This window comes from Vanellus vanellus, assembly GCF_965231255.1.
Source record: "Vanellus vanellus genome assembly, chromosome: 1".
NCBI classification, from domain to species: Eukaryota; Metazoa; Chordata; class Aves; order Charadriiformes; family Charadriidae; genus Vanellus; species Vanellus vanellus.
In genome coordinates this window covers 211,715,707-211,741,250 of record NC_138905.1, presented here as the reverse complement: position 1 = coordinate 211,741,250, position 25,544 = coordinate 211,715,707, and the positions used below count along the sequence as shown (strand labels likewise).

At 41.3% G+C, this 25,544-nt stretch overlaps 1 protein-coding gene across 4 annotated transcripts in view; it reads left to right on the top strand.

The window, feature by feature from the left end:
- Positions 1 to 25,544, top strand: part of FAT3 (FAT atypical cadherin 3) — a gene marked incomplete at both ends in the record, with an annotated part of 338,041 nt that overhangs the window by 184,772 nt on the left and 127,725 nt on the right. For all 4 annotated transcript variants that reach the window (XM_082485358.1, XM_082485356.1, XM_082485357.1 and 1 more), the window contains one exon: positions 14,514 to 14,575. In XM_082485358.1, coding sequence (XP_082341484.1) covers positions 14,514 to 14,575 — 62 coding nt within the window. The remainder of the gene's footprint in view (positions 1 to 14,513; positions 14,576 to 25,544) is intronic.

The window sequence follows — 25,544 nt, the reverse complement described above, 5'->3', positions numbered from 1 at the left end:
TACCTACTCACACTCTCATACCTTGCACACCAAGGCTTGTGTATCTAAGTGCCGTGGTCAAGATGACTCGTGTGGGAAACTGAAGTCCTCACTGTGTCTTTTGGGTTCTTCTTGGCTGACAAGGAACTGAGTTTTGGACAGGTCTTTTAAAACATTTAGGAATTTACAGTTATCTTTGCATCACAGTCTTGCTTACTTCTGACTCTCTAAGTCATTGCTCGCTTTCTTCATCTCCTCGTCTTGGATATCTTTAGGGCTATCACCTGTCTTTCTCTTAGGATGATAGTATATGTGATGTGCTGTAACCTTGTTGCCCTTCTCCTGTTACCAGACCATAGGTCTTCTGCTGACAAGTCATCAATGCTGGGACCTTATCAGAGCCCTCTGCCCAGATGTAAACAGCACATTCCCCAGAGGTCACCTGTTTGACTGCTGTCAGTCATCTCCTTGGTTTATCAGTGTAGACCATTTTTTTAAACCTGACTGTTGTTTCTTTTGGTGCTTTCACACACATATTCCCCATTGACGATCCTATTTCATCCATACCCATCTTAATATTTCCGACAGAGATCCATACAAGAGGAAGGTAGCTAAGGAGACTTGATTTACGTAATTGGAAGGACTAACGAAGGAACAGAGGAGTAGCTTTGATTGCTCCTTGGGCTCAAAGTTTTGCCATGCAAGTCTAGGAGAACCTCAGAGCCCCATTTGTGTGACCAGGAGAGAAGCACAGGAGAGGCCTGGATCAAGTCACACACATCTCTCAGATAGGTGAACATCATTATCTGGGGCCTTTAGAGACTGAAGAAGTGGAATATGAGGACTTGTGCGCTAACCGAGAGTCGAAAGGAGAAGGTAGAAAGTATAAAGGAGAATGAGTGTACATGCAGTGATGGAGCAAAACAGCAGGAGAAAGTAAAAAGCAAGTGGTGGTTGTCCCTACAGCTGCAGTACTTCCATCAGCAGCCTGTCACAACCTCTGGATGCATCGTCTCTTTCCAAAGCAGTCCTTGTAGTAGCACCGCTCCGTCCTTATTCATTAGGAGATGGCTGGCCCTCGCTTCTGTGTCATCAACCCCATTGGTGGCAAAGGCTTGCTCAGCACGCTCTGCTTTCAGTCTCCTCTTCTCCGCTGCTGGGATTGATGCACATTCACATCCTTCCCTGACGTACATCTCCTCATTTCTCCGTCCCCTCTATACTCTTATCCCAGCTGCTTCAGGTTCTTCCCCAGTCACTCTGGGAGTTATAAAGAAATCAGTGTCGTTGTTTAAAAGCAGCCGGCAGGGACGGTGCTTGGGATGCTGGTGCCCTTCCTCCGCTCCATCTGCCTGTGCACGTGGAAGGAGCTCAGACTGAGCATCCCACCTCTCACTTGGTGTCAGAGCAAGAGAGATCTCTTTGCAAGTAACTGATTCTGCTTCTCTTCCTCGGCCAAAGATCTACTGGTACCCAGGACCCACTCTTGGCTCTCTGCTCTGCCAGCTGTTCAGCAAGGCTGAGCTACTGGACCGGTTCTGCAGAGGAAAGCAGCTACTGCTCGTGTTCTAGTTTTACTGTGCATTTCTGCTGTATGTTATGTGCTGAGCCACTGAAGTGGGGGGTCAGAGCTGATACTATATTTTACCTGTCGATAACAATTTAAATAAATCCCTGCACAGAGAAGGGGAAAAAAGAAAGCAGAAAACCCTGGAAAGCAAAGGAATTCATTTCAGTCCTTAAATAAATGATTTTTCTTTACTTACGTAACAATAAATTTTGGAAAATGCTTAGTGCTGTTATGGCTGAGCTTTATGAGATTGTTAGTTAATAATAACATCTTACTCTTACACAAGTCATTTTTTCCGTTATAGATCACAAGGCACTTTACAAAGAAAGATATCAATTATCCCAGTTTTATGGGAGGGGAAACTGAAGCACGGAGACATAAAATGTTTCATGTAAGATTACAGACCGAGATAGAGGGTGAGCTGCAAACCAAGCAGAGTTGTCTCAGTATGGTTTCTTAGGCAGGACACCACCTTGGGAAGGGCAGCGGATCTGAGGTCTATCTGTGAGTCGCATGTCATGAAACAAGGCCATATATCTTTTCTATGAGGCTTCTTTCCACAGCTCTGCGTTCTGCCTCTGGATCAGGAAGGTCACCCCGCCGATGAATCATTTTTTTATTAGAGATGAAGATGAGATTGACTTGACCTGGGGAATCTGCAGTTAGCACAAGGCGCTGCTCTCCCGGCGCTGTGGCTTTGCGGAGCTGGAGACAATTGCTGGTAATGAGGGATCAACGCCTTTCTTTTCAGCGCAGTTGGGAGGAAAGCCGGGGTTGTTTTCCTGTTGTGAAGAGCGGCCCTCCTTTCAGGGTGTGTGTGGAAAAATGCAAAATCACTTCTCTTTAAAAGGTAATGAGGCTGTCTAGATTAGGAGGAAAAACTAACAGCTGTGCCCTGCTCTCGCTACACCTCCTCCACAACTGAGAAAGGAAAATACCGGGACTTCATCACGCTGGGACCTATGCGTATGTTATACAAAAGCATACATTGCAGACTTTTTTATTATTATTTTCCCCTTCCTTTGTTATTACATCATAATATGCCAGAGAAAGCGATCGAACAATAATTCATGATGTATTCGGGCCCAGGGTGCAGAGTATTTGCATAGCCCCTTTCCACTGAAAGTGCCACCACCTACCCCCACCACGGATGTTATGCAAGTCTTCTTTCTTGCAAGCAGTGAAATTAATTAGCATAAATTATAACCAGAGTCTAGTTAGGCTCAGTCGTCGCTTTTGCAGAATTATGAGGCCTTTGTGCACAAAAAAATTAAAGAAAATTGTATAATGATTGTGTGTGCTGGTTACTAAGCTAGCCACCAGTTATATATATTTATAGCTATTCCTGCCAGTAATAATTATATGCTAATTATAACCCAAATAGAATTCTGTAATTTCTCCCTGAAAATGAAAGCGATGCAGGGATGTTAAAATCTGTGCTGAGGCATCGTATTAGCAATTAGGTTTTTAGGCGGCACTGCACTTCTTAAGGGAAGAAAACAAAAGAAGATACAAACGCTATTTCTATCCTTATGTATTCATTTAAGCCTGAATAAAGGATTTGAACTTGAAAACCCTCTTATCCCGCAAACTGTGAACTTTCATGTGAAGTGGTTTAGGAGAGCTAAGTCCCTGCATGACAGTCCCTCAAGGGCGTTTGCTCAGTTGTTTCAGAGCATCACAGCCTTGTAGATGACTCAGGCTGTGATGACACCAGAGAGAAATTGCCCATCAGTTGTGCGGGGGGAGCCAGAGCAGCTTGGGCACTTTGAGTATTATCAGTCTTTTTCATTTAAAAATTACAGCTGTGGTTTGCAGACTGTGTTTGATGGTGGCTCTGCCACCCTGTCCCTGAGGGATGGTAGGCTTTTTGGAGGTGCAATTTGAGCACTAGCTGTATCCCACCTGAGTACGGGCACTTCACTGACGTGCTTGAAGATATTTCTGATCCAAAGCGATCACAGTCAGGTGGTGACTGTGGATTGACACAGGCAGGCTTACAGACTGGATCCTGCTGTCCAGAGCTATTCAGGGTATGGCTTCTTCCTGGCCAAACCCAACTCACTGCCATCATTCTTTTGGCAAGTAATAATAATCATAGAATCATAGTATCATAGAATGGTTTAGCTTGGAAAGGACCTTGAAGATCATCGACTTCCAACCCCCCTGCCAAAGACAGGGACACCTCCCACTAGACCAGGTTGCCCAAGGCCACGTCCAGCCTGGCCTGGAACACCTCCAGGGATGGGGCCTCAACAACCTCTCTGGGCAACCTGTTCCAGTGCCTCACCACCCTCACAGTGAAAAATTTCTTCCTAATGTTCACTCTGAACCTGCCCTCTTCCAGTTTAAAGCCATTCCCCCTCGTCTTATCACTACATGCCCTAGTGAAAACTCCTTCCCCAGCTCTCCTGTAGGCCCCCTTTAGGTACTGGAAGGCCACAATAAGGTCTCCCCAGAGCCTTCTCTTCTCCGTGCTGAACAGCCCCAACTCTTTCAGCCTCTCCTCATAGGGGAGGTGTTCCAGCCCTCGCATCATCCTTGTGGCTCTCCTCTGGACACGCTCCAACAGGTCCATGTCCTTCTTCTGTTGGGGCCTCCAGAGCTGGATGCAGTACTCCAGGTGGGGTCTCACGGGAGTGGAACAGAGGGGCAGAATCTCCTCCTTTGACCTGCTGGCCACACTTCTTATGCAGCCCAGGATACGGTTGGCCTTCTGGGCTGTGATCGCACATTGCTGGCTCATGTTGAGTTTTTCGTCAATCAGCACCCCCAGGTCCTTCTCCTCAAGGCTGTTCTCCAGCCGTTCCCTGTCAAGCCTGTATTTGTGCTTGGGATTGCCCCGACCCAGATGTAGGACCTTGCACTTGGCCTTGTTGAACTGCATGAGGTTGGCTTGGGCCCACCCCTCCAGCCTGTCCAGCTCCCTCTGGATGGCATCCCTCCCCTCCAGCATTGACCGCTCCACACAGCTTGGTGTCATCGGCAAACTTGCTGAGGGTGCATTCCATTCCAGTACCGGCCCCTGAGGTACACCACTTGTCACTGCTCGCCACTTGGACATCGAGACGTTGTCTGCAACTCTTTGAGAGCGACCAGCCAGCCAGTTCCTTATCCACCAGGTGGCAATTGGTCAAATCCATGTCTCTCCAATTTGGAGACTAGGATGTCATGCAGAACAGTGTCAAATGCTTTGCACAAATCCAGGTAGATGACATCTGTTGCTCTCCCCTTATCCACCAATGCTGTAACGCTGTCGTAGAAGATCACCAAATTTGTCAGTGGTAACGAGTAGGAAGACAGGGTGAAGAAATAAGCCTTGCAGTCATACAACTATTTGTCTGACCTCTGTCATCTGCAAGGCTTTCGAATGTGTTTTGAAGGACAGTATAATTAAAAACATGGAAATAAATAGAAAACAGGATAAAAGTGCTCATGGGTTTGCCAGAAGTGAATCGTATCAGCCTATCTTGATGTCATTGATAAGATAAATGACGTTCTAAGAAATGCTCTGTGTGTCATCTACATGGACTGCAGTAATGCATTTGATATGGTTGCACTCCACAATTTATGAGGTACAAGGACATAGAGATTAATAGTCAAATTGGTATGTGCATATGGGTCTGGCTAAAGAGGAAATAGAAATGATGAGTCTTGAAAGAGGAATTTGCATGCTGAAGGGCACGCATTAACAGATTATTTCAAGTATTGGCTAGACAAATGATCTTGTTTGGTGGTTTCTTCAATGGTGCTTGCTTCAAAAGTGGGAGTTTGCTCTGATCCAGAGTTAGCAGGCATTATCCAGACAGCAGAGGTTGGCAGGAAAAAAATAAGAAATAAAGGATCCTGGAGGGTTTAAATAGTATAAATTCATTAGTGGTGTAAACGGTGCATTTGGGGACAAGTATCAAGATTGCCGCTCTGTGCTAGACGTGCATCCACTGGAGGCAGTAGTTAGGCTGCTTTGCCAGGCCTGTGTAGACATTATCTGGAGCACAGTGTTTAGCCTCCATCCATCCAGCTGAGGAGGGATGAGGGCTGGCACTGCAATGCAGGAGGGGCAATGGCAAGTTTAATTAGGTGAGAGGAAGCCAAAGGAGCTTGGCTTGTTTGGTTGACCAAAATGAAGGCGCAAATTCCTTGTACACACAGTCTGTCTGGAAACCAGGGGCTTTCATCCATGTGATCGTGTTCCCAAACAGCCTTCCAGGAGGAATACGGGGAACAGAAAACCTGGCCACTTTTAAAATGGAGAGGAATATTGAGGAGAGCGCCTGCACTTCCGGCTGAGTTTTGAAGGGATGAAGGGGAGTCCCTCTGAGTCCCCTGTTCCACCAGGCTGAACAGACTGGCACACCATATTGTCTTTTAAACAGATTCTAAGAACAAAAAAAGCCAGAATCTGCCTTTAAAGGAAAGCATAATCCAAATTCTTCATTGAAGTAATTGTTTGCTGTGCATTTTGTGCAGAGTTTTGATATTTTCAGCAATAAGCTGAGGGAACTCTAACGAGAGACAGAAGGGACAACCAAAGAGGAATAAAAAGGGTTTGCTTCAGCTGCTTCCTTTTTTTTTTTTTTTTTCCCCAGACATAACTACACATTAGAAAACGTAACTGTTTTTAAAAGCAATCATTTTTTATACCCAGCTTGTTTGAAAGAGGTCATTTCACTCTCATTGTCACCTCAGGAAAAACAATAAGGCAGCAGTCCTCCACGTAATTGCACAGGCTCGCCTGGTGGGTTCTCTTTCTCGTTCAATGAAGTATCATTCATTTAGATCAGAATACAGTCTTTCTAAATTAGAGGTTTACATGTGTAATTATATAAAATGATATGTTTGTTTACATCTCCAAGTAAAATGTACATCGTTTTCTATCATTTATCTTTGAAATTCAATTTCATTTTGTCGATCCCTAATTTATTGCAGGAGATGAATGTGCTGTTAGAGTGTTTATAACGCCTCTCACTGCCTGTGGGTAATAAAATTACCCTGGTTATTGCTATTCATTTCGACATTTCTGTGGTTAGGAATACGCAATAGTTTTACTTTCCCGAATACATGGTGGAAAATCCTAATGCTATGTATTGTGGCTCCCCCTTCTTTTTCCATCTGAAGTCCTAAATTTACTTTCTAAGAGTAGCGGGACAGTTGTCAGCTGATGGCTGTATTTTCTCAAGAGATGTGTACTTTTTTCTGTGTTCCGTATACGTATGGAATGGCTGTGTTCGTACCTTTGTGTGTACTGTTAATAAATATTTGAGATTTCTAGTAAACTCATCAGTAAACCCATACATTCCCATATGAATTTCTGTAAATTCAGCCCAGGGGCTGTGGTGAACAAGCAGTGAGTATAATCAGTCGCTGAATTTACGGAACATTTTTAGAAAAGCAGTGTTTGTTTTACTTATTCCTTTTGTCTGTTTAACTGGTTGGGTTAAAAGGCCCATATTTTCAGCAAACAATCCCAAGGCATTTTTCTCCCCAAGCAGAGCTTTCAAGGGTAACTCTACAGAATGTTTCCTTTGATATCTTCATGTGGTTTTCTTTCTGTATCCTTGTTCTTTACAGTATTTGAGAAAGGCAGTTTGGGAACCGCATCCGCTTTGGACTGTGACGAGATAGCATCAGTGTTGCAGGATGTTCAGAGCATCTCGTGGGGCGCAAGAACTCTGCGGAGAAAGCTCTCTCATGTTATATTCTTGTTTCCATTTCAAAATTGTTTTCTTTGAAGATGAGGATCAGCATCTTAATGAGGAAAAAATTTCCCCCAGCAACCAGGGACTAGAAATCTTTGAGACGAGACCTCAACTAATCCGTCCAGACCATCTCTGTGTGGGTGTGATGTATAAGCCCTGACATATACGGTCCTGTGCTGCCTGGCTGTCCTGGCCAAAGACCAGGAGGAGGCGTGCAGCAGGTACTGCAGCCAGGCAATATATTCCGAAGTTCCAGTCAAACCCTGCGTAATAACCTGAAGGCCCTGGTAGTACTTCTAACCCATCCTACACTTGTATTTTTTTATTATTTTTTTTTATGAATATGCATAGCGGGGGGGAGGGGGGGAAAGGTTATTTAATAATGGACAGTAAAATAGGCAGTAAATTTTATCCTGTTAGTCTTTTGCCAGGGAAGGGGAAGACGTTGCTTTCATACTCACTTTCCTATCTCTATGAAGACACTCAGCCTTTGGCTTAAAACAGAGGAAACTATTGAGCTTCTTTTACTTTAGCCTGCTTGTTCCCCATCATATACTCTTCTCCTATTTCATCTAAATAAAGTTTGAAAATGAGAAATTAATAAAAGAGTTCTTTAAAATTTCATTTTTTAAAAAAATTTATTCTTCATACCATAAAATTTGCAACACTTCCAGACACAGCAATAAAATATGCTGTCTCTCCACACTGGATTCTGTTATCTTTTAAGCAGTACTTCAGGAAACAGCTCAGGTAAGGTTATCCATCCACAGGTTGAAGGAAAATAATTTGATTTCATAAGGAGAAGGCTATTGAACTCTCTTTGGCTTCATAGCCATATTAGGGAAATTCAATCTGTGTTCGAAAATAGCCTGTGGCAAACTGATTTTTGGTCCCTGAGTCTCATCGTATTGAAAAATGTGTGAATTTCTTCTAAGCCAAAGGTCAGTTTAGTTCACTATCACACCTACAGCCGTGGGCTGATCTGGACGCGTAGAGAATAAGCATCAGAAGAAGCAAACCCACGGCAGTGTTTCCCTCTGTGTACTATTGTTCAAGCTATCCACTGCTTAGCAATTTCCTCTGCTGTAGCCTTTGCATTTAACAGCCCTTGGTGAATTTTTCTTCTGTGGCCCTCTAAGTCCATGAATTAACTTGTTTCTAACACAAATATTTCAAATAATGCATGTATATTGAAAGAATGAACACTGGTAAACCTCAGAGCTGAATACACCTCTGTAAATACGTATATTTTAGGATCATTTTTAACATTCACCTCATCGAGTATATGTAAAGTGTCACACACGTACATAAACATACTCAAATATTTGACTATACACAGTATATATGTACGTATTTGTATAGCATGGTCTATCAACTTAAGCACACACAGACACGCAAAGGCTTTCTTTGTATGAGGACCCTTCTGTGAGACGAGAGCTAACTGAAGGCAGAACATGGATTATTCAGTTGGAAAATCCTACTTGGCAATCGGCTGCTCTAATTAAAGCCCTGAAGGCAGAGTTAGCAGGCAGGTTCACATTTGTCCAGGCACCATCACCCTTTCTGACTGCAGGAACAGAGGTAGCGAATCATAGAATCGTAGAATTGTCTAGGTTGGAAGAGACCCTTGGCATCATCGAGTCCAACCACCTACCCTACTCTACAAAGTTCTCCCCTACACCATATCCCCCAACACCACATCCAAACGTCTCTTAAACACATCCGGGGATGGTGACTCAACCACCTCCCTGGGCAGTCTATTCCAGTGCCTGACCACTCTTTCTGTGAAAAATTCTTTCCTAATGTTCAGTCTAAATCTACCCTGTTGGAGCTTTAAGCCATTCCCTCTTGTTCTGTCATTAAATGCCTTCAGTTTTCCAGAACAGAAAGTGTTAAGAAAGAAATGCTTAACTTCTCCAGCCTATAAATTAAGGCTTTTGTTTATAGTTTACTCTGGGTGACTAGCTGATAATTTATGGAATTTATAAAATAGCGTTGTCCAATAAACACACGATCCTCAGATGGCAATTTGGGCTAGTTCAGTTTTGGCATTCTTTCCCCCATCTTTGGTTGTCACCTTGATCAGCATCAAATTCACCTAAGATTTGAAAAGTCACTATGTGTTTTTACTCTGTCTGCATTTTTCAAGATTCTCACCTTGCTTGCATATTATCCCACATTTCTTGTCAAGATAATAGTAAAAATAACCATAAACATAAGTATCTCTGTTAGCTTTAGGCCATCCTATAAAATATTTTTCTATTTCCAGTAGTGTACAAAACACACTCTGATAAAGATTGGCAAAAATGTCAGAATTCAAATTAGATTTTGGAGCTCTGGCAGGATTACATGGCAGTATCACAACCTCCTGAGGAAGGAATAATTTGGATATGCAAATGGAAATATATTTACTGGATTTTTTTTAAATGAAAGATGTTGGCCTCAAATTGCATTTGAAAATAAATGTGTTTGCCTTGCTTTGTTTATGTTAAACAAGTTAATAAATTTCTGTGCTTTTTCATGTATTCTTGACTAAAAATAAAAATGTAAATATGACGTTCATTTGAGAGAGGTTTTTAGCTAGCATAAATTTACAGAGTTTCTTTGATTGCAGTGGAATTGCGCTAGATTGAGCCTATTACCTGCAAATCATCAGAGGCGATGTGTACTTCTGGGTATTCCTCAGATCTAGACATTTAGCATAGCCACATGTTTAAGCATCCCAGTAGAACTACTGTTCAAAAAAATACAATATATCACAAAAAAATCTGTTTGAGACAGACCATCATACCACTTTGTGAATAACAAAGCGTACCTTAGCTGACACAATACAACCAACAAGCTGCTGCTCTCTTTCAGGTTTGCTGGCTTTATTATTAATAAAGATTCTGTTGTCTGCAAAAAAAAACCCATATGAGTATAAAGCATTAGTCATACGGTTGAATTTGTAACTATTCCTGATCTTATGTCATCTTCAATCATCTATACACACACACACATACATGCATGCGTCCACACACATACCCGGTATCAATTCTAAGACATCAGACCATTTAGATCAAGCTACCGTTTGCTAATAAGTTACGTTTCCTCATTTGTGCTCTAGTAACCGTGTGCTTCATTCATTGCAAATGCGAAGTAACTCATGTGGAGTTTGTTCTTTTTCACTGAACTTTTTTTTTTTTTTCCACTTTGCATCTCTGATGTGCTAAAAGCATTATCCCAAGCATTGGTGCTAAGTGTTGCTCAGATATCTCGATCACACGTCTGAGCCCTAATAACTGGTAATTTGGTTCCAAGACGATGCATTGGCTGAAAATTGTATGGGCTGATGTTTTGGTTAAAGTGTCGGGATTTCTTAGTCTTGGTCCTGTTCTATCTTCTCCGTCGCTATGACTGCACCTCAGCTGTAAGGCAGGTCTGCCTTGTTGCACACCCCACATTTCTGGTCTTCCTATCCAGATTGTAGGGTCAAGGGCACTGCTATTTCTTTTCCATCCACATGCTGAGTTTCCTTTTAGAGGGAAAGGTGAAGGAGAGGGGATGATCCTATGGGATATGTCATGTGGGGTGAGCTTATTCACCTTCCAGTATTTCCAAACTCTGTAACGGGAGGAGAACAATTATTGTTCATTTATTAGGGTGGGTAAAGTACTCCAATAGCAAAAGTAACAGGTATTGTAGAAAAGCGAGCTATATAAGAACACATAGCTATCTCCAAGCTGAAATATTGGGTCAAGCAATGTTTTAGAGTTTCACAAAACATTTATATGGCCAGAGGACCAGATGTGCCAGGATGCACAGAGAGATGTTTTAACTCAGAAAGTCAAAAAAAAAAAAGAAGTATGAAATGCTGGGAACAGAATCACATAACCTTGTTTGTGATCTGATGGCTTTTTTCGTAAATAACTTTTCTATTGGGTCCAGTTTTCCTCTTCACTTTCATGGCTGTTCTTAAAGAGTCATCACAGTTATAAATATCTCCTGCCCTTAGCAGGACCATGATCTTTCCCTGGAAATTTGAGAGAAACCATTTGAGAGGTGTGCTATGACTTTTGAAGCTTGTTAGGGTTTTTGACTATTTTGTGATAAATGCGTGCTATATTTCCCAGCTGGCTTTGGACAGTTGTCCAGATGGCTGTGTCTAGAAAAGCTACGGCACATATTGAAGATGGGAAAAAAGAAAGGGTCATTTTTTATCATTGTCCCACTGTGATTTTATATCATAACCAGCAGTGCAGCATAACATCATTTCTTTGGGTTTATTTTTCTCTGTGAGTTATTTTCTTTAGATAATGCCTTTATACCATAAGAGAGCGTGACGGTTAAATACAGTTAGAGGAGAACGAAAACTGGGATATATTCTCGTGTGCAAAGCCAAGTTTCTCTCAGTTGTCCCTGTATCTCGAAAATAAAGTTCTACATCCTGCTAAATATTACTATTATTATGTATTTATGGCATGGAGTACTGAACACATGAGGGAGGGAGACAGCAAAGTTTCCATAAAACCATGACATTAATTTCTTTGAGACTGGAGTGGTAAAGCTGTGGGTCGTCATTGACATAACTGTACTTTATTTCTTTTTTTTTTTTTTAGTTTTGATGATCAGTCTTAAACAGAGTTCCTTTGAATACGGGTTTATAATCTGAAAGGACCAGATTCACATCCATACCAATATATGTCCGTAATTAAATAAATATTAACATCCAGTAGTTGAGATCTGATTTTATGTATATTCATATTTTAAACAGTAGTGCTGTGTAGCATGATCTATCCGTGACCTCAGGAATGTCTGTGGAAGTGAGCAGCCAGGGGGCTGCAATGGGGCCACCATGAGCGTCGGATGGGAGAGTCCTTCAGGGAACAGGAATGGAAACCAGAGACCTCACGACTGCGCACATAAACGACCAATTCTTTCTGTAGAGTATTGTAGCAACCTAATGAAGCTGCCCAGAACTGGCAGTTGTATGCAGAGCTGTCTTTAAAGCAAAACCAACTAGTTGTGCTAGCACCATTCTTCAGGATCGGTTCCTCAGAACTGATGGTGGTGGTGTGTTTACCTGCCCTTTCAGACCAGCTGTTAAGTCCGGCTGCTAAATCTATTAAGATCCGCTATGTCTAAAATATAGGCAGCTCTGTCATCGAGACTTGCCGTATGTTCACACGCCTCTTTCAGAAGGAAATTCAGGTCTGAAGGCACTCTGACCGTTACTGCAGTCCAAAAGGCTCTACACTGAAAAAGGAAAACAAATAAAACCCTTTAGTGATAACAGTAGTTTTGGGAGGAGGAGCAGTAGTAGTAGTGGTGGTGGTAGTAGTAGTAGTTGTTGTTGTTCTAGTTTTACCAATGATAGACAAGTACTACGCATTCTGACAGTTAGGGGTATTCAGTTTCAGATGTTAGTTCTTGGTCTTCAGAAGGAATCTGAATTCCTCTGCCTGAAGATGATGATGAGGACAGAGACCTTCTATAATTTACAGCCAGACCTTTCTTGTTTAAAAAGAAAGTAGGTGGAGTTCATAGCGGCATATTAGGAAGGAAGGAAGCGGAAGATAATATAAAAATGATTCTATTCCTTAGCATGTTTAGGTTGTGCTTGATATATATCCATAGTGACCATGCATGTGAAGAAGAGGGATATTTCACATTTGAAATTTTTACTTTATCAGTTTATTGGAGCTGAACTTTCATCATTAGGAACTTCTTCCCTGTATCTTTGCGTTCTCTCTAGACATGGAAGGATTTGGTGTGAATGACACAAATTTGTTATTCGTGCTGTCATGTGTGTTTAAACTCATGCAGTGAGTACTTCTCCCATGTGGCGTAACTGTTTTGAATACTTACAATTGCTTAATGCAGGTAATACCAGTTGTTTGGGGTTTTCGACCTTTTGCCAGCGCCAGGTTCTTCCATGGAATTGTCATGATCCACTCTGGTTTCTGTGACCTCCCCTTGGGTGTCGCTTCTGTGGTCTAATGCATTTCATAATGAGTCTGAAATATTGGAAGCAGAGTAGACTTTTCCTTTGTTTGTTTCCTCCCATTACTTCAAGAAATATTTCCCCCCTTCTCACCAAAATAGATAAAGTGATACTTCCAAGGAGAAGGCGACAGTGTATGAAGAGCTGTAGCTGTAGAAGCTGCCTGGGACTAGAGGTGTTATGTAGATGTAAGATGTTGCTGATGGTTTTTTTGAAGTATTTAGGGTCATCATGGACTTGTGTTTAGATGTTTGGCTTGTCTGATTAAATAAATAAGTGTAATAGGTAATCCAGGGAATATTTATTTTCTTGTCTTCCTTGGTAGTCTTAAAGATGAGGCGTTCTTGAGAACGACTTTGTCCGCTGACATTGCCTCCAAAACCAGCTTTATCTCTAGGAAAAGTTGGTCCCTTTATGTTTGTCAGAATCTATCACAAAGCAAGCGCGTGATGCATTTTCCTATCCAAAGAAATGTTATGTATGAGGGAAAACTTAAATCTGCCCTTTAAATCTCTAGTGAGAACAAAATAAAATACTAAGCTATGTTCATAGAAGATACGCATTGCTTTTCTTGAGGGAACTTTGGAAGTGTTTCATTTTCTTTCCTTGGTATAAATCTCAGAAAAGGCTAATCATTTGTGAAAGTACATTGCTTTAAAAAAAAAGATATCTTGATCATCCTCATGTAAAAGGGTACTTTATTTTAAAGACTCAATTTGAGCATGGAACAAATTGATGAAATTGTAGTACAAAACCTTTAATGCATTAGAATGATTACATTTGGAAATCATTATGTATACAAGTAGTTATTACAGAAATAACCTTCTTTGTCAAGTATTCTTGGCGTGGAAGTAATCAGCATCCTATCCCATTAATTGTTTGAGAACTCTGAAATCTTTAATGAGGTTTTTTACAGAAGGATCTCAGTCAAATGCAAATGATTCATTGAAGCACTTAATCATGAGACAAACAGTGATTCTTTAGTAAGGGTTTTTATTCACTGTAATAAATGTAGCATGCTAACCGTAGATACACAGCTAACTGTTTTTCAGTTACTTTTCTCACAGCATTTTTCTTTAAAGATTCATTGTTAGTCAGAAAGTCATAATGGCTGCACTGGGAAGGAAAATGCTTGACAGATGTCAAGAAATCTGTGTCTGATATAGCTTCAAATAGGTTTTTTCCCTTTGAGCATTTGAAAAATGAATTTATTTCTTCTGGTCGATAGAGACATATATTTTTCAATGGGTATTGGCAATCAAATATCATCCTTTTTTCACAGGTCTGATTACAACAACGTCAAGAAAATTGGATCGGGAACAGCAAGCAGAGCATTTTTTGGAGGTAAGATTAAGTGGAAAATATATGTTAAGAGGTTAACTGATTTTTGTAGTTTAAAATCACTTCTTTCTGTTCCAGGAGAGTGGTATTCTCCCTTCTCTCAGTGTATGACAGGCTCGCACAAAGCTGGGAATTGCCTGATTATACAGAAGAAATAAAATGTTTTGCAATTCACAAGCACAGGAAAAAAATGAACAAATACGCACAACACTTGTTTTCCACATCTAATCTGCTTCAGTTAAATCTCTTCTTGAATCCCTTAAATTTTATTTGTGACAGAAGTTTAGAATATCCAGAGCAATTTCACCTTCTTTTTAAATTGTTGGAATCCCCCTGACCCTGCCAAGATTTTCAGTCTCTCAGGTTAAATATGTTTAAAGTTTTCATCTCAGAACTAACACACAAACCATTCTTTTGGATGAAAGCAAACTTTGACCTTGCTCACATTCACTGCATCATCAGAATCGATGAATAATTTCTCAGCTTCCGCTTATTTGGACTATCAACAGCAAGTTTCAAGTTAAAGATTGTCCTCTAAAGGGTGTCTAAACCATTCCCTTGGCCCTTAGATGAATGTTTCTCTTTATAAGTAGCTCACATTTGTTGGATATGGAGTGATATACTTGTAAACTACTGGTTTTACCACATGTGTTTTCTTTCACATTGCTGTACACCATGCTGTGGTTTTTTTTCCTTTGGGTAGAAGATCCTTGACTCTGTTCTCTTCTCTATTTGTGAAATAAGGAATTCTTGATTCGTGTTGGTACAAGTAAAAAAGAACCATATTGTCCTACGTAATCAATCATTCCTGCTATGTTTTTAGGAAATTCTCTTCAAATCCATATGAGTTAAAAAACATCTGGAGAAAATAGTTCCCAATGCAATCGCTATCTGGCAGCAAAATATAGTAAAATATACTTTTGCATATTCCATGGTTATTTTTCTTTGTTAGAAATCCCAAATTATTTTAGTTAGTGCAGAACACAGGAGAGAAGGGTTAATTTATTACTTTACAAGTTTGGTTGTTTTTTTTTTTCTTAATAATTCACTGTAGATTCTCACATATTCCAGGCCATAAATAAATGGAGGGGAATTAAAAGGATTTTCCCCTTTTTAGGATTTATGAAGTTGGAAAGTTAGTAAAGTAATCATGTGTTCAAATAAATGCAAGCTTTCCAGTCTATGCTGTCAGAGAAGATCAGAAGCTGAATGAAACTGGCATTGATTTTAAAATATATCTATTGATGAGAATCTTAGGTCTGTAAATCTCTTTTGCATTTATCTCAGAGACCTCAGCGAAACATGCCAAATTCGCATTTGCCAGAGGACTCCCATACAGATGGGGAAGTGTTACTATTAATAGCAAAAAGAAAAAATAATTGCTTACAGGAATAAGGTTTTAGTCATCAATATAAGTTAATATATTCCTTCCCCTGAATTTTATCTTGTTTAAAAAATAACCATCTGAAAAATTTTGAGGCCTGAAGATGCACTAGAGGGCAATTGGTGCCCCAACACTTGTGAATGGGGCCTGAAGTGGAGGGCACACTAAAGAGAGGAGAGGAGAGGAGAGGAGAGGAGAGGAGAGGAGAGGAGAGGAGAGGAGAGGAGAGGAGAGGAGAGGAGAGGAGAGGAGAGGAGAGGAGAGGAGAGGAGAGGAGAGGAGAGGAGAGGAGAGGAGAGGAGAGGAGAGGAGAGGAGAGGAGAGGAGAGGAGAGGAGAGGAGAGGAGAGGAACCCCAGAGCAGGGTGTCCTGGAGAAGTGGGGAGAGAGCCACACTGGTGTAAAACTCAACTGGGAACGGTGTGCGGGAAAGGGAATTGGGCTCTGGCAGGCATGTGGTCAAATCGACCCTTTGAGCTGCTGATGAGCATTGGCCATCACCGCCTCTTGGGAGGTGCGTTCCCAGGGACCAGAGCAGGTAAGCTGCTGGGGATCCAGAGCCAGGCTGGCCGAGCTCTGCGCCTTCTTAGGGCATGCTCAGAAGACGTCTTCTAAAATGCCTGGCTGTCTCTGTGTGTAATTAACCCCCTGGGGAGGCCTTAATTGCCGAGACAACCATGGTCTCCCGCTAGTACAGTATTTCCCTTCCGGCTTCATTTCATACCCTTCTTCCAGTAGTCTGTCTGGTATAAAAGAGAGCAAACTTGGCTCCCTTTGAAAAGCTCTGATTAGTGGTTGACCTGGCAACCCCTGCTCCCCTTTGCCCGGTGCGTGTGTGAGGCACTGACAGGCCTTTCCTAGATACAACTTTTTAATTACGTTTAATAAGCCTGTCTTTTCCCTACCTGAATTTGACAGGGACGCTATACCCATACTGGCCAGTACTTACTGAGCAAATTCCATTACTAACAGTATTTCCTCATCTTTCACAAAAGTTGTTAGGAAAATAAGATTAAATAAGATGACAGATGTTAGTCATTATAATTGCATGTAGTGCCAGTGCTCGTCTCCAGACCACCGCCTGTGATGGTTTAGGGTGGCTCTTCTGGAGTCGTCTGTCCCTGTACGAGTCGGAAGAAACATGAATTGCCAGCAAAGACTGGGTGTGCATTTTTAAGGCTGCTGTGGTTCGGAAGGGTGAATCTAAGTGACTCCCCTTGTAACTACACAAGAAGTCTGTTGCAAAGTAAGTACCGAGCCTAGGTTGCCCCTGCATTCTTCCTTCCTCCTTTAATTATCTTCTTTGGATGTATGGATCTGTGTCCGCATGACTTTTTGAATGGTACCTGAGGCTGCTGTCACAGCACCTGCGCTTACCAAAGAGCACGTCCCAAAGTGAGCGCAGAAAAAAGCGTGTCTAGACCCAGGGTTAAAAGATGCATCAGAAAATCAGAAATGGGCTCCCCTGTACAATAATGGAGATTTTTTTGTTTGTTTGGGGAAAGTTGTTTAGGGAGGTTGCTTTTTTGTTTGGGGTTTTTTGGGGAAGAAAAAAAACTATGTTTCTTCTCCCAGATCTTTCATTGATTGTGGCATTATCATCAACACTATTTTTTTTCAGCTCCCAAGTTAAGGGCTTAATTTTTTTGACACATTGTTAATGTCTTGCAAGGCTGCAGATTTTATTCAGTGCTTGTTATCAGGTAGAAATTGTTCTGCTTCGGTTTAAATTGGATGTCACTGGATTTTATACAGGATGGTCTCTTGCTTTAGTGGATTCTTACTAATGGAATGGTTCTTCCTGAAATGGGAGGAGAAAGACCACTTGATTACATTGCTTTCTTACATGAAGCAAACCAAAAGCAATTGTTTTATTTCACAGACTTTCTTAAAAAGTCTGCAGTTAGGATGAAGTATTTAAATATCCATCTGAGACAAGAAAGGTAATTCTGAGTGTTGCCTGCTTGCTTTACAAGTAAATGAAAATAGCAATGTATTTCCCAGTGAGGTGCAATTGCACGTTTCGGGTTATCCGTCTTTATTCCCCTTCAATAATTGGACACATCAGCACTATGGTTATAGGTTTCCTCCTTTCCTTCTTTTACTTCTTTTTTTCTTTCAGGTATGTGTTGTCTTCTAATATTTTCTGTGTTAGCATTTAACTCTGTCTTCTCTTGTATTATGCTAATTTGCCGAAAAGAAAGTAGAAGTGGAAAAATGTTAGCGGAGTTTGAGCTATGGAAAAACAAAGAAAATAGTCTGGCTGGTTTTCTGCCTCCCCCTTTTTTTTTTGTATTTTTTTTCTAGATGCCTCCTAATGCTGCTCTGACAGCTTTACAAACCAGTGATTTTGCTATGTGATTGTATGCAAACAGCTGCTGGAGTGATGGAGGTCCGATAATAAGCGTTAAAATTAAACAATTTCATGCAGGGTCTGCATCATGGTGTTACGTCAGCTGATTCTGAGTTGTCCAGAATACAAATAATTCCTGGTCCACTTTCCAGTGCAGCTTGATGGGAGGGGGTTGTTGAATCCAGGATATAGCTCATTGACTTGCGCGTTCAGCCCGGGAAGTGGATCTCACCAGGTGCTGTCACACCCTGGGTGGTTTCTGACCGCACTGTTGGGGATGTTGGGTTACTTACGCCTCCAACACAGAAAGCCTCTGCAAAACGCACCCACCGCTGGGGAGTTCAGTTTGCTGGGAATCGCCGGGGCAAGATCTGTATTTAGCAAAAGAACGAGCTAAAAGAGTTACAGGCTTCAGCGTGCAATTCGAGCAACAGTCTTTGGAACTTTATGATTAGAGGGATGAATGATCTGTATCAAGAGATGACCTCTTCGTCCTCTTGGATGAATAATAAGTTGGTGCTTTTAAAGTGCCGGGGCTACTTAGTCCCTCCTTGATGAGCGCATGCGGTGCAGGCTATTAAGTCATTTAGCCAGTTTTGAAACTTGTGCCCATAGTATGTCTCTGTTCCTCCAACCTATGTTTAAATTTACCACTGTAGATTCATTCAGAAATTACCTTGTAACATTTGTCATGGTGGAAAATTTGTCTATTCAAAGCCTCTCTAAAGAATAAAAATAGTTGCTAATAAGCACGGTCAGAACTTTAAATCTCTTCCAGACTGACAAAGCAACTGAAGACAATAGGTTTAAAAATACTGTTACAACAGCCTCAGCCTTTTGAGGTCCGAGTCATGTTCCATAATTAATGAGGAGGAGAAGTGGGAGCAGAGTGTTGGCTTAGTGCAGCTAATTTTTAGCCAACTTAGTGCTATCAGAACAGGAACAGTGCCTCTCAAGTGCCTTGCTTTTGTCGCAAATCAGTAGATACAAGCCTCATCAATCTTCCTGCTGCGATGCTTGAGCGTAGCTCTGAGAAGGATGTCAGTAACAGTGCAAGGGGTTGTAATGAAGATAAATTGGTAAATCTGATGTGAGTGTCAAAATACATGGGCTGAATGAAGCATATTGGTTTCTATTTACTGTAAGTACACTAACAGGGTACAATAAAATGTGTTACATGGGATGTATTTATAGGCAGTAATTAGAGGGAAGCATAATAATCTGCTGTAATTGTAGCCTTCTAAAAAGAATTCAGATTTCCACTCATTTAATGGGAAGTTGTAATTAGGAGAATTTTGATGGAGGGACTATCATTTTTTCAACTTGGAATTTGGTCTGGAATATCACAGGGGGAATTGCTGCTGAAAACTTTATGTCCACAGTTTGCAGGGGAGAGAGGGTTTAAAATCTTGAAAAGTAACATTTTAAAATAGCACTGCCTCTCTGTGCTTCCCACAAACACCACGCTGGTGGTTCGGCTTGGACCGGCGCTGTGTTCTCTGCCATCCTCCTCTCTTCCTCCAGCATCTCCCGCGCAAGAACTTAACAGATTTCACCTCGTTTTGCTCTTCAGCCCATTCAGGTAGGCTGTAGCCTTTGCTGGTGGTGATGCCTGAAGTCAGTGGTCCTTTGTGAGAAACTGCAGCGTGTTCTGAAGAACGCGGGCAGCCGCGTGGCAATATGCTCATATGTATTTTTTACAGAAGTATGAAAGCTGAAGTTCATTGGGTTTATGTGGCTGAATAGTACTCTGCAGAACATTGATTGCTTAAATCCCGGATTACGAATCCGTGTAAGCATTTGTTTCATGGATCTTTAGCATTGCCCACATTTGGCAGGGAAAGCTGCATTTTTTCTTGGTGACATGCTGGTGAGGGGGTAAAAATGAGGCACTGTGCCTGATTGAACATGTTGTCTGTGGCTTAAATGGCTCCAAAGGCACATGCCTTTCCCTTTTTAACACTGAAGCCTACCAGATGATGCAAGGGAAAACAGGTAAACGGCCTTTTATTTCCAGCTTGAGCTTAAAAATTATTACTGGCTCTGCTTACTGGAAATGGCACAAGTATTTTTTATTATTTCAAGGACATCTGAAAGTGTTTTTAGTGGAACAGTAGGGTATGTAGAGGCAACTTTCTAAAAAGACAATGAAAGCTGTATCGTGATGTCAGCTTGGAATGGCGACACATTGAACTTGAATGTCAACTTCAAAGTTGGGGGAAAAAAGCAAAGGAAAAAAGGAAAGAAAGGGAAGAAAATAAACAATTCTAAAAAAAAATAATCAAAAGCATGTTCATCTCTTAAGACCTCTTCATGGGTTTATCAGCAGAGGGTGAAGCCGGGGTGAAGGTCGGGGTGGAGGTGGATGTAGCAGAGACCCCAGTTCCCGGCGTAGAAGGCACATGCTGCGCTCGCTCATCCCACGCTGCAGATTTCCACCCTGCACCCTGTGTTCTTCAGGAGTTGTTGTTCTGCACCAGCTTTCTAGAGAAACATGGGTTGCACTTGCCGCCCCCTCCCCTCCTAATTATTTTTTTTTTTTCCATCGAGTTGCTATTTTCAGAAGTAGCCAACAACTTTCCAAAGGCAGGAGATGACCGGAGGTTAAAACTCTGTTTCAGAGACAGATTTGCATTTGACATTGCACACTGCTTCTCATGCGTATTCAGGCAGAAAGTCTTACACAGCAAAATATGGGAAAAGTCCTGGTGTGATTCATCTGTCTGAGTGATAAGTGGTCTCCTCGATTAGACTGTTGTCTCTAACTAATGCAATCCAATAAGATGAAGAATCATCAAGTGCATCACTGAAAATATTACCAGTTTAGTTGTTAACTGCGGCCTCTGTGCAAGAGATATGAACAGGAATTTTAAACTGCAAAATAGTTAAGGCATGGTGTTTTTACAGATTTTTCTCTTTTCTTTGATTATTGCAAATTTCAATAGCTCCCAGATGTCCCTTTATTTTAGATAGCAACTTGAGAAGTAACACAGACGACAAAGCCTAAACATTGGGAAAACTGTGTTTAATAACATTTTTCTTCACGCATGTGGAATTTTATTTTTTTTTCTTATTAAATAAGAAAAAAACTCTTCATAAAATGATAATAGTAAGGCAAAATAAGTTTGAATTAAAAAAAAAATGTGTATTTAATTTCCTTAATATCCTTAATATTCTATGTAGCCAATAGGAAATGTACACACAACTCTGATGACATAATATATACCAAAGGCAAGGGGCAAGAATGGGTCCACATACATCAAATAGTAGTGGTGACCCTCAGCTCATTTCAGTTATTCAGTGAAATACCAATAGCCTTGAGAGACTGAATGTGCAAACAACGTCTGTGACATTTCCACAAAATTTGTAGACTTTAAGTCAAGCCTGGGGATGCTTTGTTTGCTTTTTGCTGTGTGCTTATGGTTGATTTTAGCCTTTATTTTTTTTTTTTTAGATACTACTCATCTAATTCTTTTAACCATCTCAAGATTAGACTGTTTCTCTTAAAAATGTTTTGCACATGCTAACACCAGCATGATGTCAAGGATAAACACGCTACTGACAGCTCAATTAGTGCATCGTTTATATCCAAGTATCTGATTCTGGCCTCTCTTGGAGAGCGCTTAAGCCGTCCAGCTAATCTGATACTGTATGGAAGTTCTCACGTGGCAGGATTTTAGTCCAGCATTAAAAATCTCACACTTGTTCGGTTAATCCGTTCTATTGATTCAGAGTACCAATCGTCATGAAGAAAAGCGGTCCTCTGTTCTATGTTTAATGACTTTCCTAAATCAAAGATCTTTGTAACTTCATATGCACAACTTTGGGGGTTTGTTGTGAATGCTTGACAACTACAGAAATGAGTCAAATAGTATATAGAGCTTTTATAGATGTATTGTACGCTTGTGTTAATTTATTTGGGTATTAAAATAAAAAAGCACAATTCATCTATTATTTAGTCATTGCTTAGCTCATGGAAGAGATTCAATTTCCTCAGCTCATCGGTATAGATGATGACAGATTTATCATCTACAGTGGAATACTGCCCCAAGTATATTTTCCACAAAATCGTGTTTCACCGGACAGCGAGTCTGCTAGAAGGGGGCAGGGAACAATTGAAATTACAATCCAGGTTTAAAAACCTATTAGTCATTTAGATGAAAAGTTGACCCAGTGTAAAGATACAGATGATTTTGCAAGTACTAATTTATGTTTGAATTTTGAAGAGTACAGCAAGATCAGAGTTGTCCTGGCTTAGGGCTTTGGTTCACACACTACTGTCTACCACAGTTGTTGCGTCTCGTTAGAAAAATCACATTTCTGATGGCCTAGAGCTTTGCCTTAGTTAAGGAATGATTTGCATATATCTGGAGTTTGCAGAGGGGAGGGAGCTTGTTTTACAGATTTCATGAATCACTGACCTGAACTGTTGGGTCATGAAATGAAGAAATGAAAATCTGCAAAGCACAGCGCTGTCGGCTTTTTCATGCTGGGCTTCAAATGCCTCTTCTAGGATTTTTCTTGTGGACCCACAGCAATCTAGCAGCAGGTCTTGGCTTTAAGCAACTCATCGCATGCAAGCACAGAAGGAGATACTCAGCGCACAGGCTTCGCGTGCTGTCTTATCGGGCATTTTCCACCTCTTTTAAAGGCATAACAGAGAAGGTGGAATTGTGCCAGGAAGCAAATCCAGCCTACGGGCTGCCACCCTGCAAGGTCCTGAGCATCTCCTGGGAGCCTAGAGGTGTAACGGCATTTCCTTGACCTTCTGGACTTAATTAAAATCTCACTGAAGTTGGCGTCATGCAGTTGTGAAGTCAAGTAGTGCACGAAAGCGACCTTTTGGTTAACTAGCGTTAAGACATATGCCGTGTCACCGTGGAGAGGGGAAAGTCTTATTTATTGTCCTGGGGGCTGGCTGAGTTCCTTTGCTTACCCTGTGCGGTGTGCTTAGTCCGGCTTCAGTAGCACTGATTTGCGTGAAGTTATCCCGGATAATACCCAGGAAGAGAGAATCAGACATCAGCACCCATGGCTGCATTTCCCCGGATACGTCTGGAAACGGGTGAGTGAGCACATTAGAGAAAAGCAATTTAAAGTACACCCAACACCTGTTTCTTCTGCTCTGTTTGCAGAACTACGACATGGCAGAGCATTAGATCAATGCAAATGGGATGGAAAAGTATTATTAAAACACCAAACGTTATTGCGTGGTTTGAAAATTAGGTCTGCAGCCATGTGTTAAATGCTGTTGAAACAGGGAGGGATATATTAATGGTCTTCCTTCTCGTTTTGTAAATCGTTCTTCATCTAAGCTTGTGTAGGCAAATTCTGTGGTTAATCTATACCGAGTTTTTCTTTTCTGTCAGGATTTAAGAGCCTGGTCTAACGGTGCTGTCTGGCTGAGGGGTTAGCTCACAGGTTAGCTCAGGCTTAACAGGATTTTTCTTCCTTGTACGTTTCTTAAGATCTGTAACTCTCTTTTTATGGGCTAGAGCCCACCTACCAGGCCCAAATTGGTCAGATATACCCTTTCAGGGTGTCTCTTTTGCCAGGCTCCATGCTCGGTGAGACAGAGAGTCATTGTGAAGGGCACACTGCTTCGCTAAATCTTCACATTTGTTTTATGAATGTACCAATGTTTTAATCTTCTGCAGCAGCAGCAGCAGGAAATCTTTCACATGATTTGAATCTATTTTAGATGTGCAGAGCCTTTGTGCTATCTGAAGCATGTCTGCTTTAGTGCTATATCATGTTTTCTGTAGCATTTGCGATACCCATCGGCTGCCAGACTGTTAATTTATGTCTGTGAGTGTGTGAGCACACACACATGCGTGCGCACACACACATTTTGCGGAGGTCTCTGTTTCCTGCCTTCCTGGCTAAGGCTGAGCTCAGCATTGCATTTAAGGCAGGGGAGCATCTTCTTCCTCAGTTAACAATACATTGCGTCTGTACTAAACTCCTTTCTGGGCACAGGAAATCCTAGTATGTCTTTTAATTAATCCATCAGTTAGAACATGCGCTTAAACAAGTTTTTCATCCATTTCTCCTTTCTCCCAGGGTGATCTGTGCAAATGTTTGGAATTCATGCCTGTTATCTCTAAAAAAAGTCAGTTCTGGAATATTTTCAGAGCAACTTCACTTCCCACCACCATTTATACGCACCAAATCCCACCATCCAGCAATAAGTCATATAGGGATCCCTGCAGTAAATCTCCAATTCCTTTGACTTGAGTGGACTTTGGGTTAGTTTGAGACATACTCTTTGATCACAGGCTGTTGCAGTGTCCATGGAGTCTGTTTGGAGATGGTTCCTAGGGCACCCGCAGCTTAAGTGGTCCCTTCCCCAGATCATGTTCAGTTATGAGCCCTTCGGTTTATAGGCAGCCCCTCCACGAGGGAAAAACCTGAAGAACTGTTTCCTTTTGCACGTTCTATTAGATTTTACTGTCTTCCCTAGAACGGTCTTTTCTCCATCATGGTGAAGATCATCCTTATTCTTGAGGTCTACTCCCTTGAGTCATACTGTCAGTCTAGAGTCACATCATCTGGGTTTTGTCAGTGCTTCTTCTTCTGGGTCCCATAATTTCCACTATTGGTGATGTACTGGAGTTCCCCAAAACTGTCCCCACCAGTCCATGCACTTAGCGAGAACCCTTTCCTAGTATACTTTGAACACCCAACATTTTCTTCGAGTCTCATCATATCCCTTACAGTCTTCTCACCATAGCCTGTAATGTCTTTCAATATTATATATTTCCCCTCTTTATCTGGTGTTTCATATTCTCAGATTGCCACCCTGTCCCTCCGCCACATAATCCTTCAACATTCAGCTTGAGCAAAAAAGACATACTGGAAAGGGTAGAAAAATGTCATGCAGAAACATGGCAGTATGAAAAATTTGTTTGTTTTTTGTTTTGAAAATTTTTTTTAGTGGCAAAAGTGCATAATTGTGGGAAATGTGCTGAAATAAGATTGGAGTATTCAGCATAATTTGTAACATGACACAAATTAAAGTATTTTCTAGACACCTAGAGATAAGAAAACCTCTAATCGGATTGAGAATCAGTTTAATAAGCATATTTGACACCTTTTTCCTCCCTAAATATATTGTCGTGGAACATAAGAATCTTCATGCTTTTCTTATCTGACTTCAGCTTGATAATAATCAGAGACCAAACAATTATTTTGCTTTTTATGAAGATATGATTTAAACAGAAAAGTACAAAGGCC